The 21403-nt window shown below is 35.2% G+C and overlaps 1 protein-coding gene and 2 non-coding genes across 3 annotated transcripts; 1 reads left to right on the top strand and 2 right to left on the bottom strand.

Moving 5' to 3' along the window:
* The first annotated feature begins 1001 nt into the window (after positions 1 to 1001).
* On the top strand, positions 1002 to 11192 carry LOC116027045 (WAT1-related protein At3g28050-like). The gene is made up of 8 exons (XM_031268471.1): positions 1002 to 1011; positions 1098 to 1116; positions 2152 to 2176; positions 4462 to 4544; positions 9195 to 9408; positions 9495 to 9652; positions 10348 to 10500; positions 11012 to 11192. Exons 1-8 carry the CDS (start codon positions 1002 to 1004, stop codon positions 11190 to 11192), a joined length of 843 nt encoding a protein of 280 aa, XP_031124331.1.
* An 8451-nt stretch (positions 11193 to 19643) lies between these two features.
* Positions 19644 to 19716, bottom strand: TRNAR-ACG. The gene has a single exon. It is a non-coding gene; the product is annotated as a tRNA-Arg (tRNA).
* Positions 19717 to 20783: 1067 nt separating this feature from the next.
* Positions 20784 to 20856, bottom strand: TRNAH-AUG. Its single transcript has one exon. It is a non-coding gene; the product is annotated as a tRNA-His (tRNA).
* Between the last annotated feature and the right edge of the window lie 547 nt (positions 20857 to 21403).

Below are 21403 nucleotides of genomic sequence, written 5' to 3'. Positions count from 1 at the left end.
ATGTGCGTAAGGTGCCGTACGCTCGTATACGATACCAATGCTAGCATAGAAATCACCAATAGTTGTTTCGTACTCATCACCTCGATCGCTTCTAACTTTCTTAATCTTGCAACTAAGTTGGTTTTCTACTTTATTCTTATAAAGAATGAATTTTTCGATGGATGTCTTTGCTTTTCAACAAATAGACATAGCAATAACGTGTGTTATCATTGATAAACGTAACAAAATAGTTATTACTGCTTATCGTTTGTGTTGATTTAAAATTGTACAAATCACTATGGACTAAATCAAATGGTTCAATTTTCATTTCAACCGATTTGAAAGGTGTTCTAGTCAGTTTTGTCTCAACAAAAAATTCACATTTAATTTGTTATTTACGTTAATTTGGAATGCAGGAATGTGGTTCATCTTAATTAATCTACGTATAAAATTAAAATTAACATGGTGTAGTCTACCATGTCACAAATTGGAAGACTTTAGCAAGTAAATATAACTAACTTTGCTTTTATTGATGGTAACATTCATTACATTGAGCTTAAAACACCCATTAATTTCATATCTTTTTCCTACAAACATGCTTAACTTAGAAAAAACTACTTTGTTTAACTCGAAGATCATCCTGAATCCATGTTTATTCAAAATTGAGCCAAACACTAGATTCTTTCACAACTTCATGACATACATCACATTCTTCAATATCAGCTCCTTCCCGGAAGTCATCTTTAGAATCACCTTGTTCATGCCTTTCGCAACAGACTTAGCAAAGTTTCTCATCCACATCTTCTCGTCATCCATGGTCTTGAAGGTGGTAAGCAGCTCATGGTTACAACAAATGTGCCTTGTTGCACCAGTGTCGATGAACCATTCACGTTGTTTGGAGCCCAAGAGATTCACTATAGTCACCATGTCCGAAAGACTTATCTCGACCTCGTTCTAATTGCTTTGCTAAACCACATTGGCCAGAGAATTCTTATTCTTCTTCTTTAGAGCCTTGCAATTAGATGACTTGTGGTCATTTTTACCACAGTTGAAGCATTTTCCATGGAATTTGTTCTTGTTAACTCCCTTAAGATCAAATTTTTGCTTGTCCTTTTTAGCAATTTTGGAGCTTTTACCGTGCTCCATAACGTTGGATTATAGGTGGTACTTGGAAGACTTCACTCACCACAATGCCTTCGTTGCGAATCTCGTCGAAGATTACTTGCACTACAAGAAAAATGCTCATAGACAACGGTTTTTAACCGTTGTCTGTAAAGTAAAATTTCTGTTGTTGAAGCCGGTGTTGTTGTAAGTCCGGCGCAAAGACAACGATTTTTAACTATTGTCTTTTCTAGAAAAGACAACGGTTAAAAATCGTTGTCTATTGAGTGTTGTTGAAGCCGGTGTTGTTGTAAGTCTCGTGCAAAGACAACGAGTTTACAACAGTTAAAAACCGTTGTCTATTGAGTGTGTTGTTGAAACCGGTGTTGTTGTAAGTCCCGCGCAACGACAACGATTTTTAACCGTTGTCTTTTCTTAAAAATACAAAAGTTAAAAACCGTTGTCTATTGAGTGTGTTGTTGAAACCGATGTTGTTGTAAGTCCCGCGCAACGACAATGATTTTTAACCGTTGTCTTTTCTTAAATGACTACGATTAAAAACTGTTGTCGAAACTAGTATTGTTAAAACGCCAAATTAATTATTTGATAAATTTTTACAAACGCTACATTTAGCAACATTTGTATATGGCATTTTGAAAAAAAAAATAATTTTTCTCAAAACACCTCTAATTAATTAATTAACTAATTAACTAATTAATTAATTAATTAATTAATTAATTAATTAATTAAATCAATTTAAAAAAAACGTTGGAGTTGAGGTTCGAACCCTCAATGAGATTGTAAATTAATAGGAGCCTCAAGGCTCTTTTCCCACTTTTCCAACCGATGTGGGACGGTGGGAAAAGTGGGGAATATATAGAAGGAAGCAGTATTTTGCTGCTTCCTTCTATCTTCTTGTTTTTTTTTTTTTTTTTTTTTTTTTTTTTTTTTTTTTTTTTTTTTTTTTTTTAATTTTGATTTTGATATTATATAAATATTATTATTAAAGTTAATTTTATTTTTTGTCCTAGATTTATATCTGACAGTTCACTTTAGTCCCTTTTTAATGAGAACATTCACTTTTGTTCCTAGTATTATATTATTATTGTGACATGATCATTTTTAATTTGGTCATCAATCAATAAAAACAACTTGAATGTCATTAAATACAAAGGTATTTCGGTTTTTTATTATGAATTTTTCAAAAAAAAAAAAAAACATAAAAAATATAGTGGGTTAACCTATTACACAACGTTGTTTATTATTATTATTATTCAACCTATTAATGTTGTTGTTGTTGTTGTTGTTGTTGTTATTATTATTATTATTATTATTATTATTATTATTATTATTATGTATACCCTTTTAGGTCATTTTACATGTTAATCGCTAACCTAAACAGCTAATTTTATCTAATTTTTTTTACAAAACGCTAAAATATATTATTCGTTAGTCAAACCCACTAATACAATTTGTTGGTTAAATAAAATCGTTGTCTAAATAAAAAACGGGTGCACATGCAAAGACAACTATTTTAATAAACTGTTATCTTTGAATTGTTGTCTATTAAAGTGTGCTTAAAGACAACACACAAACAATAACGGTTAAATAAAATCGTTGTCTTTAAAAAAAAATAAACGCGCAAAGACAACGATTTTAAAAAATCGTTGTCTTTGTAATGTTGTGTATTCAAGTGCACTTAAAGACAACACATCAATGACAATGGTTACATAAAACCGTTGTTTAATTAAAAAACCGAATACACATAGACAACGGTTTTAAAAAACTGTTGTCTTTGAAGTGTTGTGTATTAAAATGCGTTTAATAACAACACACCAACAACAACGGCTAAATAAAACAGTTGTCTTTAAAAAAAAAATAAACGCGCAAAGACAACGGTTTTAAAATACCGTTGTCTTTGTAGTGTTGTGTATTCAAGTGCATTTAAAGACAACACACCAACTACAACAAATAAATAAAACCGTTGTCTAAATAAAAAAAGGGTGCACAAAGACAACGGTTTTAATAAACCGTTGTCTTTGAAGTGTTGTCTATTCAAATGTGCTTAAAGACAACACACAAATGACAACGGTTAAAAAAAAATCGTTGTCTTAAAAAAGAAAAATCGCGCAAAGACAACGCTTTTAAAAAACCGTTATCTTTGTAGTGTTGTGTATTCAAGTGCACTTAAAGACAACACGCCAACGACAACATTTACATAAAACTGTTGACTTTTTTTTTTTTTGTAAATGCACATAGACAACGGTTTTTAAAAACCGTTGTCTTTTGACAAAATGCACAAAGACAACACACTAAAGACAACGGTTCGGTGAAAACCGTTGTCTTTGATAAAAGTGTTGCATCAAAGACAATGATTTTGTCCAAAAGTGTTGTCTTTTACACAAAAGACAACACTTTTGTCAAAAATTGTTGTCTTTTTAGTGTTGTCTATGTGCATTTTTCTTGTAGTGTTGAAGTTCTTAAACTTTACTCAACACAGTCTTAGAATCCACCATTTAAAAACCAAGGAATCGCCTAGCAACAAATTTATTTGCGTTAGCATGCATCCTCACTTTTGTACTTTTGGTCCATGGCATCCCATGGTGCTTTGGCTATGACACGTTTGATGTATATATCGTGCAATGCATCATGCAATCCGTTGAGCACATAGTTTCAAAAAAGGAAGTCAGGATGCTTCCAAGCCTGGCCTCCACGAGACTCACGAATTGTACATCCATTTCTTGTTCCTTCAACTTAGGAACTTTCTCGGTCAAGAACCTTGCCAAGTCGAGAGTCGCGAGGTAGAACAACATCTTTTGCTGCCACCTTTCGAAGTTTGATCTATTGAGCTTCTCCAATATTTTAACCCTTAGATGTCACCACTGGTTTGCGAACCAAGGTTCACCAGGGTATCAAAATGTGCAACCTCGTTGTCATTCCCACAATTATTATTAGCATATTCATTGGTAATATGGGAAACGACATCTTTTATAAAGGAAAATAATATTTTAAGCTTGTAGGAATAATATCAAACTAATTTCGAAATACAAAACGAAATTTTTGTGAATTTTCGATTAATTTGATCAAAAATCGAATTTTTGAACCAAATTTAGTAATGAACATATATCCAAAACTTGTATATAATGTTTCAGTTAAAACAATAGATCATTTAAATTGCTTAAAACACAATTTATTTAAGCAATCTTTCAAAATTACCGTTCCAATCGCAATAATAATCACTTTCTGAAATTCGCCATAAAACTTCCAACTAACGATGACGATTCATAAATTATAAATCGCCCTTTGGTTGTGTGCTAAGGAGATATTAAACAAAGGACTATGCATCAGCATTTGTTGGAGTTTTTAGTCAAACGTTAATAGAATCTGAAAAAGAACATGACGTACGTTGTGAACTGGACACAGTTTGGATTCTTTAGTGACAGTCTCATCGTCAGCTTCTATTGGTAATGTTATTATTACAACACTATTTAGTAGCAAGTATTATGCGTAATTTATTAAAGTTTTTAAAAGAAAAAAAAAAGTCAAATTAGCCCTTAAGTCGACATTATAATACAATTAGATCCCTTAAGTTATTTTTTTTTTAAAAATCCAATTAACTCTCTAAAATTAGCAAAAAAGTGCAATTAATGAGTCTTATTATTTTGACTAGTTATTAAGCAGGTAACCACTAATTTAACGTTTGTGTGGCTTCCATGTATATTTCTTTTCCATGCAGTACTTTGGCATGATGAATTGAGTAATTTTAAATAGATATTTAAAAATATAAAATATTAAATAACTTTTTCTAAAAAATATATTTTCTATACGTATAAATGGTGCTTTTGTAAAAGGTAAGGACTGATCAGAGCTGCCTATTAAGGTTCATTAAAGATTTATGGTTTTAGTAAAAAATACAATGTCAGTTTTATAATTATTGTAAAATTTCATGGGGTTAATTGGAGGATTTTATTTATTTATTTATTTTTTCACTTATAAGACTTAATTGTATTTTTTTTTGTAAGTGATGGGGTTAGGAGGTTTTTTTTTTCTTAGAGGACCTAAGTGCACTATTATTTCCATTTAGTGGGCTAATTTGACATTTTTCTAAGTTAAAATAATGAACGGTAACAAAAATAATAGGGTTAAACTTGTAATTTCCTATGTCCTAATTTTAATTCCCTCTCTACAATAGATATGTAGTCCTTTAATTTTTCTCAAGTAAAAATTAAGAATATCAATAAATAATTAGGTTTAATTTTTAGTTGTCAGATTTGGATTTTTTTTTTGTTTTACTAATTATTGTGTTTTTTACCGGGAAAAAGACAAATGATTGTGTGGGTGAAGGAAATAGAGTTAGGGCATGAAAAGTTACAAGTTTCACCTTCTGATTTTAGATTTAATAAATTTTTTATTTGCTTATTGAGCATTTAATGAGCAACCAAGAAAGTAATTGAAATGTAAAACATGACTATGAGAAGAATTCAATGACTGAATTAATTATTATGAAATAATTTAAGGATAAAAAAACACCATTTTCCCTATATGCTCAAAATTAAACCAAATTAAATTACACAAATATATATGTCGCCAGTATAAGTCAAATTATTCATCCAACTTATTTCTATCATCTTCTTGAAACTGTTTTTAGATTATGAAATGAGCAATTAGCAACAAGGGTTTAAGAACTGCAGTTTAAATTGGAAGATGCAAAAGTTTAACCAAACAAGAATGTACAAATCACTCCTAACTCTTCATCCTTACTATGAGCAGATAAGATAAGATTGTAAATAATAATACACAGTGAATTTGTAACAAAACAAGAATTTACAAACCACTTCAACTATTCCTTCTAAGATTATTCTATCATAACCTATAGGAAAAAGTGTCAAATTAAATATGCTCCTGAACTATAAATGAAAGAGCAATTAAACCCTTAAACTTTAAAAATGTGCAATTAAACACTTGAACAACTAGTCAAAATTGGTCAAAATAAGCCCTGTTTACCGGTAACCAAGAGGTTACAGGTAAAATCATTGATGTTCACTGCCGTTGATTGCCGCTAAATCATTCAAATAAAAAACAGGCGAAGGTGACCTAACGGTCGTCATCTCCAGTCGGAGAAGATGACCGGATGGTTTCCTGTTCGCCGGTCGCTCGAATTGTTGACGGAACCCTAATTACCGGTTATTCCAGGTGAATAATCGACTATTAGGTTTAAATGCACCAAAATGACAATTTCAAGCATTGAATTGCACCTTTTTAAAATTCAGGAACTTAATTGCACCTTTTTAAAATTCAAGAACTTAATCACACTTCTAGATAAAGTTCAAGGAACTATTTGGCCCGTATTTGCAACAAAATTTATAAATTAGTCCAACCTTTTCCCCTCATCAGAAACAGATAAGGTTGTATAAGTAATAAAATTATTAGATTACTCACTCCATTAATGGATAGATGACTCAGCTCACTTCTAGCTTATAGCCATATATGGTTAGTATTTTTTAAAGGTTGGAATACATAATTAATAATCTAATAGTGTTTGGTGATTGGTTGCATTGATACCAAGGAAAGAACAAGGCGGCCGCGTGGATGGATGACGTTTGAAGAGGTTGTTGGCTTGTTGGGGATGGTTAGTTGGATATTTGAGAAAGGAAGATGCATCAGCATTCTTCATTTGTTTGGAGTTTTCAGTCTAACGTCAAGAAAATCTACAAAACACCGTGACGTGTGTGTTTGTTGTGATGTGTCGTGAACTGACAACTATTTGGATTCTTTCTTTAGTTTCCGGAAAATAACGAGTTCTACTATGTATGTCAAATTATATTTCTTTACTTTTATATTTATTAATATGGTAAATAAGAATATGTTATATTCATTAGGTAGGTTTACAAAAAAAGCGCCTATATCAAGAACTTGAGAGAAGTAGTCAAAGTTGGGAGTTGATAGCGTACATAGAACCGGGGGTTACATACAATTACACTACGAATGCGTATGTTTGTCAATAAGTGAGAGAGCGCTTGTAGGTCAGTCGGTCGGTCTACCGTAGGGCGACTGGGCAGTCCGAGGCTAAGTGGTTACAAGCAAGTTGTTAGAATAGTGCAAGCTGCAATTGCAGAGTGAGCAGGTTGCTACAGATAGTGCATGTTGCAATTGCAGAGTGGAAATTACAAGTGAACGGTTACACATGGTGTAGACCGTGATGTAGAGTGATGTCGTAGGGTGAAGATTACAAGTCGCAAGTAGTAGATGTTACAATAAGATGAAGATGAAAAGTGAAGGGGAGACCCTCCTATTTATACTAACCAAGTAGGTCTACGCATTTAATGCACCAGTTGCAAGTGGCTTGATGTGGCGTCTTCTTGTTGGCTTGGTCAGACGGTCGCTTTGCAGGCTACGCGTAGGCTGACTGGTCGAGGTTGCAGAGCTGCTATGTACGCAAGTTGTCAATCGTTGTCCTCCAGGCGCAAGTTGAACTGCTTTGCTTGTTGTATAAGTTAGGTTTTCGGCTTGCAGGTTGCGTCACCTTGTTGACCAACCAGTCATCTTACGGTAGACCGGTCGTGTAGCCTTCTGTCGGGGCGATTCCAAGGGTGATCTGAGAGCATTTTGTCACGAGACCTATCGGTACGAGCAAACCGGTTAATCACAAGTGATTTATTCTAGTCGGGTTGATGGCTATGGCGGATCAGCCGTACGGATTAGTTATTTATGCGTATTTACCCATCAAGAGTATAAAATGAGAGTCCACCAAGTATCTACTAAATATAATAAGAGCAAATAAAGTTAGGCCTCTAACGAAAACAATATATATATATATATATATATATATATATATATATATATATATATTAGTACGTACAATTGTTTGTTTAAAAGAATGATTCATATTATTTTTGTTTTAATTTTTTTTACGATTTTTTCTACTTTACCCTTTATTATTATTATTATTGTTGTTGTTGTTGTTGTTGTTGTTATATTACTAGGGAAAAATGGTCAAATAGGCTCCTAAACTTTACACCAAAAGTCAATTAGGCCCCTCCCTAAACTTTTAAAAAGATCAATTAAACTCTCAAGCATGTCAAATTGAGGCAATTAAGCCCTAAAACAAGTAAATGACCTGTATTACATGTTATTTGTATCAGTCGGGCTACCAGTGACGACTTTCGATCGCATCTCCGACGGAAGGCAACCAAAACGTCGCCTTCTCTGGCTACTCACGGGAGAAGGCGACCTGGTGACGTTTTCCGGCTATTTTTTACCGATAACCTGTTGGTTACCGGTTAATTTGATGTATTTGACTCAATTTGACATTTTTGAGGGTTTAATGGACCCTATTAAAAGTTTAGGAGCCTAATTGACTTTTGGTGTAAAGGTTAGAGGCCTATTTGACACATAATAATAATAATAATAATAATAATAATAATATTATTATTATTATTATTATTATTATTATTATTATTATTATTATTTCTTGAATATCAATCATTCAGTCAATGTAAACTTTAGTAACGGAATATTCCATTACGTAATTATTATTTTTAACTTATTTATTTCCATAAGAAAGGTCTTAGGTTCAAACCCCATCCCAATTAAGGTTAACATAATTGTTTGAACATATATTATGAATATATTAGAATTTATTTAAAATACAATATAAAATTTAGCATGAACTTTGGTCAATAATTAGCCAAACTATATAAATAGCATTCAGATCAAAAGTTGGGCATCCAATATTACAAATAAGGAACATTGAAAATCATTTTTTGCTTTTCTTTTCTAAAACAAATCTAGGTTACGTTCCTCCACCCCTCCCTCCCCTCCCACCCACTTCATTTAATTAATCTCCATTTGATTATTTAGAACAGAACTAAATATTTTAATTATTCTTTTGCGTTATTGAGAATGCTTTAAGCCATTATAGTATTAATAATATGTGTCTGTACTTCTATAATAATACATTTGTATAGTACTTTACAAATATTATACTATTATTTTTTTTATATATAATATAAAATTGTTCTTACATCATTTAAGTTTCATACCTATATATACATATTTGTAAAGTGAAGTTTGAGGAACTTTTGTTTTCAGGATGGAAAATTTCAAATGTGAAGTTTTACCATACTAGCTAAGTTAGTGGGGACTGTGGTCTCAATAATTGGTGCTTTTATTGCAACTCTTTATAAAGGGCCACCAATTGTGACAACCCCCTTTCAGTCATCAACCTCAATTCTTAACAATGTTCTAAACCAATCATCTACTTGGGTACTAGGAGGCTTTCTTATGACAATTGATACTATGATAGCTTCCATATTTATCATCGCGCAGGTAGGGATGGCAATGAGACGAGTACTTCTTTTTCGAGTTTAAACTGTATAAAGCAAATTATAGTATCCCTATTTCTATTTGTTTAGGCATTTGTTTTGAAGAAATACCCTGCAGAGTTGATTCTAATGCTATTTTATAGCTGTTCTGTGGCCATTTTATGCGCTGCGGTTGCTTTGATCATAGAAAGGGACCTTAGCGCTTGGAGCTTAAGCAATCGGACGAGAGTCCTTGCTATTTTGTACTCGGTAAGTAGATAAAATACCGTTTTCCTATTTCGGATATAGTTGAAAATCGACTATAATTATAAAGTTGGAGGATCAATTCCTGTATGTGTGCACCGTGTTTATGAGCTCTAGGCTAGGTCTTATACCAATAAGAGCATCGATCTTCAAGATTTGAGTTTTTTGGAGTGTTTTATCAAAGCCACATAGGAAAGAGAGTGAAGAAGGAGAAGATGGAAAAAAGAAAAGAAAAGAAACGAAAAGCAAAAAAAAAGTTTATATGCTTTTTTACGCGTCTAGTGGCACGCGCCAGTCGGGTGCGGGTGAGTCAGCATTTTTTTTTTGTAATATTTGGCCCCACAAAAAAATCATTTGTTGGAATACAATTTTCTTCTCTCTCCTCCATAAGCCTAAATGTCAGAAAAATCACCAAGAAGCACTGTTGGGAATTGGGATGTTCTAAGAATAAATTCTATTAGTACTACTCAAGTCAAATCCAGATTAATCTTACCGTGGTCGGATTCGAGGTGCTTTATATTCATATTAATTTTGGATGGTCTAGCTTAGCTAATTAAGACCAATAACATGGTATATGAAGTAGGACTATAATTAAAAGACATTTAACATTGGTTAGTCTTAAGTAATAGATTATACTAAGCTCTGAAAGAGAAGCAAACACAGAATCCATGAAACTGATGACTTCCTCAAAAATAATGCATGGTGTTTTTGGCAATGTTTTCCAAGTGACTATATGTTCTTGGTGTGTAAGGAGGAAATGGCCTGTTTTTGTTGGCATGTTTGAGCCCCTAGGTGTTGTGATCTCCATGGTTGCTGGTGTGCTCTTCTTGGGGGAAACTTTCTATTTAACAAGGTTTGTAATTGCTATTTTCCACACAAATTTAAAAAGAGTAAGTCTTGTGTGAGACTGTCAAATATGAGACATATAATACTTTATAATTAAAATGCAATACTCTCTCTGTTCCATTTTATATATGGGGTTCGGTTAATGAGCCTTGATTGAAGTTATTTACAATTTAATTTTTATAATATAATTAAGTTTAGAAGTAGTATGTGAAATTTATATATTTAGAAACTACACTAAAAGTACTATTAAACACAAAAAATCAAATTTAAAAAATTATAAGTAAATACTAATGAAAACAATCAAAAGAAGAAAGAGTTTGTTTGATTAATGAATACTAAGTAGGACATATAAAATGAAACAGAGACCGGGAGTAGTTTTGAATGAATTCATAGGAAAGTATTATATATATTTCACTTAGAAAACATTATGTGTTTTATATGAGAAGGTCTTACACAAGATTTATTTAGTTGTAATTTAAATTGTTACTAAGTTCTAAAGGGGTGTGATTCTTTTGCAGTTTGGTGGGATCAATAGTTATGGTTGTGGGGTTTTACTTTGTGATTTGGGGGAAAGCCAGAGAAGGAAAGATGATTGAGAGAAATGGGGTTGATGGGTCTGAATCAAGCACAAAAAATACTCCACTCTTGCAAGATGATGATGTTGAGAATAGAGAAACCACCTCATTTCAATCATTGTAGAATATGGTACCTGCAATCGTTTGTAATAACAATTCAATCAAATCTTAGAATGGGGGTTCTCATATAACTTAGCCAAAGGTCTTATATTCGAACCCGGGGAATGTAATTACCTTTTTAGTACAAACATGTGTAGAGTTCTAATGTATCATGACTAAGAAAATTGTAACCAAGCCAAAATTATTTGATCAATCTTAGAATGATTAAATTTATTCTCCGTCTATTTCAAAAAAAAAAAAAAATATTCTCCGTCACTCGTCAACACCATGGTAGGCCACTATTCTACCATCGAAAGTTGATAGGGCAAAAATTTGAATGATGAGTTGCTGGCACTATGATCGTATGATCCGTCGAGGCCAAACTCGCCACCTGACAATGCCTTCCGCCCGGATTGGCCCACAAATGCTCGATGTGCGCGATTCAAATTGGCACAAAATACAAAATTCCGACGATCGAGAACGCTTCGCATCTCAACCACTGTCTGAGCAGTAACTATTCGAACCTTGAATGTCCAAATTGTAACGTTTCGGACCTCTACTACTTGGTTGGAGAAATTATGAAATATAAACATTATAAAAGGTTCAATAATATACAAACATAATGTCCAAATTGTAACGTTTCGGACCTCTACTACTTGGTTGGAGAAATTATGAAATATAAACATTATAAAAGGTTCAATAATATACAAACATGTATAAGTGAATCTTTAATTAGCCTTGTAGAAGGTGTAGCTGGAACAAGAATTTCATGTAGTACAGTTTGTTACGAAATAATATTACGAAAATAATATTTCTGAAAGATAACAAGCACAAAAATACGAAAGGATTTTATGGAAAAAGGTAAGCTCGAGTCGTGTACTCACCACATTGTCCTTAAACCCTTATTTGCTACATTTTGAAGGTGCTAGGAGCGTTGTAGCCTAGGTTTCCCATTATAAAACAACTTTCGATTTCTAGTTTGAGCACTAAAACTACGAAACCTGGCGAACGATCTTGTACTACTCAATAGACTTAGTACTACTCGGTTGGAGGAATTACATTGTGTACTATTCGGCCACATTGAGTACTATTGGGCCAGGAATTACATTGAGTACTACTCGATTTCTATGATCCATTGGGCCACAAAGTCCTGCGTTATTATAATTTAATTTCAAAATTAAGATCTTATAAAGTGTACCATTCGGAGTAGTTATGATAAGTGCCAAAAGTAGCCATGTTTTTGGGGTCATTTAGGTGTGAAATATGCTATGTTAGATGTCTATTAGGCATAAAAACATACTAAGATAGGGTAATTTCATTGCATATAGGTTTAGGGACTAATCATGTGTGTTTCAATATAATTTACACAAATCTTAAATTTCGCAGGGCATTCCGGCGACACCTCAGTAAAACGGACGTAACCGGAGCTAGGAATGTCCAAATGAGGCGAGGCAGGTGGCTATGGAACCGTATCGACGAGAGCTACAACATAGAAGAAGACAACAGAAGCAAACTTCATCACGCACTCCAACACGCGTGTTGGCCCGCGTGGTTGCGTATTGGAATGCTCCCACGCACGCCCACACGCGTGGTGACGCGTGTGGACGCGACACAGCGTTGAAATAATTAGGGCGAGATTTCAGAGGCTATATATATATGGCCTTTATAGGTTTTTCAGAGGATTCCCAATTCCCTTTAGATAGAGTTCTTTGAGTTTTCTCCCCTTTGGGGGAAATCCTTTTTCTTTTCTTTAGAGTATATTAGATAGATAGAATTTCCATAGACTAAAGAAGCAAGATGAAGGATAAAAGGAAGATGGAGTAGCTCCATTGATCCCTAGGTATATTGCTAAAACTTTTGTTCTTTAAAGATTGCAACTTTAATCTATTGATTTGGTTATTTTGCTTTGTTTAATCTTTGATTTGATAATGCTCGAGTAGATTAGTNAATGTCCAAATTGTAACGTTTCGGACCTCTACTACTTGGTTGGAGAAATTATGAAATATAAACATTATAAAAGGTTCAATAATATACAAACATGTATAAGTGAATCTTTAATTAGCCTTGTAGAAGGTGTAGCTGGAACAAGAATTTCATGTAGTACAGTTTGTTACGAAATAATATTACGAAAATAATATTTCTGAAAGATAACAAGCACAAAAATACGAAAGGATTTTATGGAAAAAGGTAAGCTCGAGTCGTGTACTCACCACATTGTCCTTAAACCCTTATTTGCTACATTTTGAAGGTGCTAGGAGCGTTGTAGCCTAGGTTTCCCATTATAAAACAACTTTCGATTTCTAGTTTGAGCACTAAAACTACGAAACCTGGCGAACGATCTTGTACTACTCAATAGACTTAGTACTACTCGGTTGGAGGAATTACATTGTGTACTATTCGGCCACATTGAGTACTATTGGGCCAGGAATTACATTGAGTACTACTCGATTTCTATGATCCATTGGGCCACAAAGTCCTGCGTTATTATAATTTAATTTCAAAATTAAGATCTTATAAAGTGTACCATTCGGAGTAGTTATGATAAGTGCCAAAAGTAGCCATGTTTTTGGGGTCATTTAGGTGTGAAATATGCTATGTTAGATGTCTATTAGGCATAAAAACATACTAAGATAGGGTAATTTCATTGCATATAGGTTTAGGGACTAATCATGTGTGTTTCAATATAATTTACACAAATCTTAAATTTCGCAGGGCATTCCGGCGACACCTCAGTAAAACGGACGTAACCGGAGCTAGGAATGTCCAAATGAGGCGAGGCAGGTGGCTATGGAACCGTATCGACGAGAGCTACAACATAGAAGAAGACAACAGAAGCAAACTTCATCACGCACTCCAACACGCGTGTTGGCCCGCGTGGTTGCGTATTGGAATGCTCCCACGCACGCCCACACGCGTGGTGACGCGTGTGGACGCGACACAGCGTTGAAATAATTAGGGCGAGATTTCAGAGGCTATATATATATGGCCTTTATAGGTTTTTCAGAGGATTCCCAATTCCCTTTAGATAGAGTTCTTTGAGTTTTCTCCCCTTTGGGGGAAATCCTTTTTCTTTTCTTTAGAGTATATTAGATAGATAGAATTTCCATAGACTAAAGAAGCAAGATGAAGGATAAAAGGAAGATGGAGTAGCTCCATTGATCCCTAGGTATATTGCTAAAACTTTTGTTCTTTAAAGATTGCAACTTTAATCTATTGATTTGGTTATTTTGCTTTGTTTAATCTTTGATTTGATAATGCTCGAGTAGATTAGTTGAGGGGTGTGTGTGCCCCATGTTAGATCCTATGATAGATGCTTGAATTTTGTCATATGAATGTGAAAATGATGAAGTGGGTTTAGTCTTGTGTAGTTGAAGTTCTTCATGCTTTGCTTCTATTTCCGGCCGGGATAGATAGTAGACTCTAGGAAAGTGAGTGTGTGTGCGATAGCGGCCTCTCATGAGTCCAACTCATCTACATCTCCGCCTTCCATCCGAAAGGATAAGGTCCGAGAGGAGTGGTAGGCAAGGTGTTCGATAAAATGCCTCAACCGAATGAGGATTGAGAGTCCAAGTGTGACGTCACTTGGTATTGATACCGTGACTCCCAAGTTCATTCCCGAAAATCATTTCCACATTCCCTTTGGATAATCAATCATTTGGACTAACTAAGTCACACACCTCCTTGATTTTTTCAGTTTGTTTAGTTTAAATACGTCCTTAGCTTGCAACCCCCAAATCTATAACCCAAGTGTTCCTTAGTAATCCTTGCAACTCTTGTCTTTTAACTTCCTAAATGCCAACACTAATTCGCTCCAATTTGTCATCCTTGAGAGACACGACACTCGAGGAGTCTTGACTCTTTGTTTTAACACCTTCCATCACACATTCACTCACACTAAAACTAACAACATCAAGTTACCTTTCGAATTACTCACGTTTCGGACCATTCGAACCACTCTTCAGAGTACCATTCTGGGTATTAATTATGATGCTCGGAGTTAGTTCCAATTTTTAAATTTTAGACTTAATTTCTAAATTAGTGGTTGTCAATTATGAAGGTTACACAGACTAATTTTGTTATTATCTTTAATGCATGAAAAATGTTATTTATCCTCCCTTCTCCTGTATAATCCTTTGGTTGATCAGGTGATTTAACACACTGAAAATCCCAGCTTTCACTTTTGAAACTCTTCTCAACGTCCACCTCAAGTTTTTGCGTATTCTATTTCGCCGTCACCTATTCTCCAACACCTGTCTCCACCATGGTAGGCCACTATTCTGCCATCGAAAGTTGATAGGGCAAAATTTTGAATGATGTGTTGCCGGTGCTATGGCTCTACGATATGTCAAGGCTAAACTCCCTGTTAGTAATATATTGTAATTGTTTTGATGAACCAAAAATGTATTTTTAGACCCCCAATTTTATTTTGAGTCTAGTATAGGATTACGCCGAGTACAAGCCTAGTCGATTAAGTGGAAATTACTATAGTATAAATTTTTAATTTATACTTGTAAGTCGTTCGCTTCCACTTTACAAATTGAGAAGAATTTGGAAGATTGATCAAGACTTGAAGACATCCCGGAACGTGACAACGGTTCGAATTGCAAGAATTAATTCTTTGGAAGAATTAATTAATTCAAGATGAGGATGTTGCAATTAAAAGTCAAAATTGAAGTCAACCTCGAATGAGTTCTCTCACAAAATATTTTAGAGGCTAACTAATACAAGGGAAATATTTTTGGAGATGAGGATGACCTCTTGGAGCAAAATGGGGTGGCTAATTAAGGACAAGTTGACTGTGACTAGCTTTAATTATTTGGTGATGAGGATGACTAGCTAAAAATTAAAGGGGAGGATGACCTTGCTCCTTTAATTAATTGGTTAGGATGACTTAATCACAAGTCACTATGAGGATGACTTGCTCATGATGCTAACCGTGTGCATTCTTGAAGGAGGAAAATGTGACATTATTTTTGGAGCTAAAAATGAGGATGAGGATGACCTACATCTCATTTATTATAAAAGTCAACCTATTATGCCATGCAAGAGGATGACTCACGTGAAATCCAAAGCAATAGGGGGAAGAATCAAAATCATTTTTGAGGCTGAGTATGGCATGATCAAAGGTAAAAATAGGATGGTCTATTTCTATTTATTCCAAAGGAGTCCAACACTGCCAACAACATTTCTAAGGGAAAAATATTATTTTTCCTAAATATGGCATGAGGATAACTGCAAAAGGTGAATTCAAATAATCTTGCTACATGGAGCTGAAGATCATTATGAGAAAAGTCAATGTACTTTTCGGTGGCATATATTATGCTCAAGCAAGAGTCACCAAACAGATATATCTCAGAGCAACCTGACTTATGGATTATGAACAAAGTCAAGTGTTCACACTACCAAAGTCAAAAATAGATGGCTACAAGTTACAAGGAAAATTATATCAGTGGTTGCAAAAGAACGTTGGAGGATTATCAGAAGCAAATATTCAAATTCATCTGACAAAGCCATCAAAGTTGACGAAGACCATCTGAAGGCATTTAATGCTATGAAGAATTACAACGAACAAATAACTAATTTAGCTATATAAACCCAAGAAGACTTGATGAAAAGAGAAGAGTTGTGACAGACGAAAAAAAGGGAACAGACACGGATGAGATATTAGCACTGAATACACAACAAGTGATATCAGATTTGAAAGTGCTAAGTAGTGAGCTAAACACGAGAAAAATCAAGTCTTAGAGAGAAATACTTTATTTCTTGAAAAAGAAATTGTAGGAGTGTAGCTTTGTGCAAGACACTTGGGGAAACTAAGTGTAGCTGGGTGCAAAATACTTGGTTGATTAGCTTTGTGTGAATTACTCGGAGGAGTGCAGCTTTGAGCAGAACACTCGTGGAGACTAAGTGTAGCTGGGTGCAAAACACTTGGTTGAAGGGCGTAGCTGGGAGCAAGACGCTCGTGAACGTAGCTGGGTGCAAGACGTTCGGGTTTGAGTGTTGCTGTAGGCAAGGGGCATTCGGAGTAGAGGAGTGTTAGAAGAACACTGATTCACTATTGTATCTGGGTGATTGAAGATAGTGGAATCTCTCCTGGAGGAAGGAAAAAGTGGAGTAGGAGGATTACATCACCTCCGAACCACTATAAATCCCTATGCCATTTACTTTATCTGCTCACATATCTACTCACATATCTGCTTGCATATTTATCTATCTGAGCATTGCATGCATTGCATACTTTGTGACATTTATTACTCTTGAGCTTTATTGGTATACGTGACATCATATTTGCATGCAAGACATATTTGCAAACTCAACCTCATCCTGTCAAAGTTTATTTGTTGTTATGCTACGAACCCAACTATTCATTACTTATACTATTTGATCTAGGTTTGATAGTTCCCACGTCCGCATGCGAGCCAAACTTTACATACTCATTATTTAAGTTATTCTTGACGTTTCTAACATGTTTCATGTCGTGAAGCTCTTCATTTTTACGTAACTTTGTTTATAGCACTTTACTGTATTATTATTTCCGCTGCGTAATTCAAGTTGAATTTATTCACTTGGATTCTCTTTGTTAAAGTGTTATAATATTTCTAAAAAGTTAGAAAAGTCTATTCACCCCCCTCTAGACTTTTCCCACCCCTATTGGGACCAACTCCCCACCTGACAATGTCTTCTGCCCAGATTAGCCCGCGAGCGAGCATTGGGTCCAAAAGAGGAGCAATGCCCTGACTTCAATTTTCTCTAGAGGTCCTCAAGTGGTCAAGCCCCAACTGCCAATTTTCTCTAGAGGTCCTCAAGTGGTCAAGCCCCAACTGCCTGGCGCTTCTAGAGGTCCTCAAGTGGTCAAGCCCCAACTGCCTGGCGCTTAGCTAACGTTCAATTTGCACGATTCAAATTGGCGCAAAATACTTAATTCCGATCAAGAACGCTTTACATCTCACTTATTGTCTGAGTAGTAGTTACTGATGCATTGCTTGCTCTATTTATTGTCTGAGTAGTAGTTACTGATGCATTGCTTGCTCTATGGCCGTTCTGAGTAGTAGTTACTGATGCATTGCTTGCTCTATGGCCGTGCGATCTTTCGTGGACAAACTTTCCTCTTGATAATATCTTCCGCCCGGATCGGCCTGCAAATGCTCGATGTGAGCGATTCAAATTGGCGCAAAATTCTGAATTCCTATAAAGAACGATTCGCATCTCAGCAACTGTTTGAGTAATAACTATTCAAACCATGAATGTTCGAATTGCAACATTTAGACTTTGTATTACTCGGTAGGAGAAATTACATTCGGTCTTGAATGACAGAATTGTAACATTTTGGACTTTTGAACTTGTAATAAAAATAGACTTTGTACTACTCGGTTGGAGGTAAAAATTATACACATAACAACTTTGTTGGAAATCGAACCCAGAATCTCTGGTACCGTAAACCAACGCCTTATCCATTTGAACACAAAGTCTTGCACTATTATAATTTAATTTCAATATTAATATCTTATAAAGTGTACCATTCGGAGTAGTTACCTTTCGAATTACTCACGTTTCGGAGTCAGTTCCAATTTCTAAATTTTAGACTTAATTTCTAAATTAGTGGTTGTCAATTATGAAGGTTACACAGACTAACTTTGTTATCATCTTTAATGCATAAAAATGTTATTTATCCTCCCTTCTCTTATATAATCCTTTGATTGAGCATGTGATTTAACACACTGAAAATCCCAGCTTTCACTTTTGAAACTCTTCTCAACTTCCACCTCAAGTTTTTGCGTATTCTATTTCGCCGTCACCTATTCTCCAACACCCGTTTCCACCATGGTAGGCCACTATTCAGCAATCGAATGTTGATAGGGCAAAATTTTGAATGATGTGTTGTCGGTGGTATGGCTCTACGATATGTCAAGGCTAAACTTTCCATCTGACAATGTCTTATGCACAGATTAGCCCGCGAGCGAGCATTGGGTCCAAAAGAGGAGCAATGCCCTGCCTCCAATTTTCTCTAGAGGTCTTCAAGTGGTCAAGCCCCAACTGCCTGGCACTTAGCTAATGTTCGATTTGCACGATTCAAATTGGCACAAAATACTTAATTCCGATCGAGAACGCTCTACATCTCAGTTATTGTCTGAGTAGTAGTTACTGATGCATTGCTTGCTCTATGGCCGTGCGATCTTTCGTGGACAAACTTTCCTCTTGATAATATCTTCCGCCCGGATCGGCCCGCAAATGCCCGATGTCAGCGATTCAAATTGGCGCAAAATACCGAATTCCTATAAAGAACGATTCGCATCTCAGCAACTGTTTGAGTAGTAACTATTCAAACCATGAATGTCCGAATTGTAACATTTTAGACTTTGTATTACTCGGTCGGAGAAATTACATTGGGTCTTGAATGACCGAATTGTAACATTTCGGACTTGTAATAAAAATAGACTTTGTACTACTCGGTTGGAGGTAAAAATTATACATATAACGACTTTGCTGGGGATCGAACCCAGAATCTCTGGTTCCGTAGACCAGCGCTTTATCCATTGGGCGACAAAGTCCTACACTATTATAATTTAATTTAAAAATTAATATCTTATAAAGCGTACTATTCGGAGTAGTTACCTTTCGAATTACTCACGTTTCGGACCATTCGAACTACTCTTCAGAGTACCATTCTGGTTATTAATTATGATGCTCGGTGTTAGTTCCAATTTTTAAATTTTAGACTAAATTTCTAAATTAGTGGTTGTCAATTATGAAGGTTACACAGACTAATTTTGTTATCATTTTTAATGCATGAAAAATGTTATTTATCCTCCCTTCTCCTATAATATCCTTTGGTTGAGCAGGTGATTTAACACACTAAAAATCCCAGCTCTCACTTTAGAAACTCTTCTCAACTTCCACCTTAAGTTTTTCCGTATTCTATTTCGCCTTCACCTACTCTCCAACACCCGTCTCTACCATGGTAGGCCACTATTCTTCCATCGAATGTTGATAGGGCAAAATTTTGAATGATGTGTTGCCGGTGGTACAGCTCTACGATATGTCAAGGCTAAACTCCCCACCTGACAATGTCTTTTGCCTCTATTAACCCGCGAGCGAACATTAGGTCCAAAAGAGGAGCAATGCCCTGCCTCCAATTTTCTCTAGAGGTCCTCAAGTGGTCAAGCCCCAACTGCCTGGCGCTTAGCTAACGTTCAATTTGCACGATTCAAATTGGCGCAAAATACTTAACTCCGATCGAGAACGCTCTACATCTCAGTTATTGTCTGAGTAGTAGTTACTGATGCATTGCTTGCACTATGGCCGTGCGATCTTCCGTGGACAAACTTTCCTCTTGATAATATCATCCGCTCGGATCGGCCCGCAAATGCCCGATGTGAGCGATTCAAATTGGCGCAAAATACCGAATTCCTATAAAGAACGATTCGCATCTCAGAACTTGTTTGAATAGTAACTATTCAAACAATGAATGTCCGAATTGAATTGTAACATTTTAGACTTTGTATTACTCGGTAGGAGAAATTACATTGGGTCTTGAATGACCGAATTGTAACTTTTCGGACTTGTAATAAAAATAGACTTTGTACTACTCGGTTGGAGGTAAAAATTATACATATAACGACATTGCTGGGGATCGAACCCAGAATCTCTGGTTCCATACACCAGCGCCTTATCCATTGGGCCACAAAGTCCTACGCAATTATAAATTAATTTAAAAATTAATATCTTATAAAGCGTACTATTCGGAGTAGTTACCTTTCGAATTACTCACGTTTCGGACCATTCGAACTACTCTTCGGAGTACCATTCTGGTTATTAATTATGATGCTCGGTGTTAGTTTCAATTTTTAAAATTTAGACTAAATTTCTAAATTAGTGGTTGTCAATTATGAAGGTTACACAGACTAATTTTGTTATCATTTTTAATGCATGAAAAATGTTATTTATCCTCCCTTCTCCTATAATATCCTTTGGTTGAGCAGGTGATTTAACACACTAAAAATCCCAGCTCTCACTTTAGAAACTCTTCTCAACTTCCACCTTAAGTTTTTCCGTATTCTATTTCGCCTTCACCTACTCTCCAACACCCGTCTCAACCATGGTAGGCCACTATTCTTCCATCGAATGTTGATAGGGCAAAATTTTGAATGATGTGTTGCCGGTGGTACAGCTCTACGATATGTCAAGGCTAAACTCCCCACCTGACAATGTCTTTTGCCTCTATTAACCCGCGAGCGA

This window comes from Ipomoea triloba, chromosome 8 (assembly GCF_003576645.1).
Source record: "Ipomoea triloba cultivar NCNSP0323 chromosome 8, ASM357664v1".
NCBI classification, from domain to species: Eukaryota; Viridiplantae; Streptophyta; class Magnoliopsida; order Solanales; family Convolvulaceae; genus Ipomoea; species Ipomoea triloba.
The sequence above is the reverse complement of the archived record's forward strand: the minus strand, read 5'-3'. Positions and strand labels throughout refer to the sequence as shown.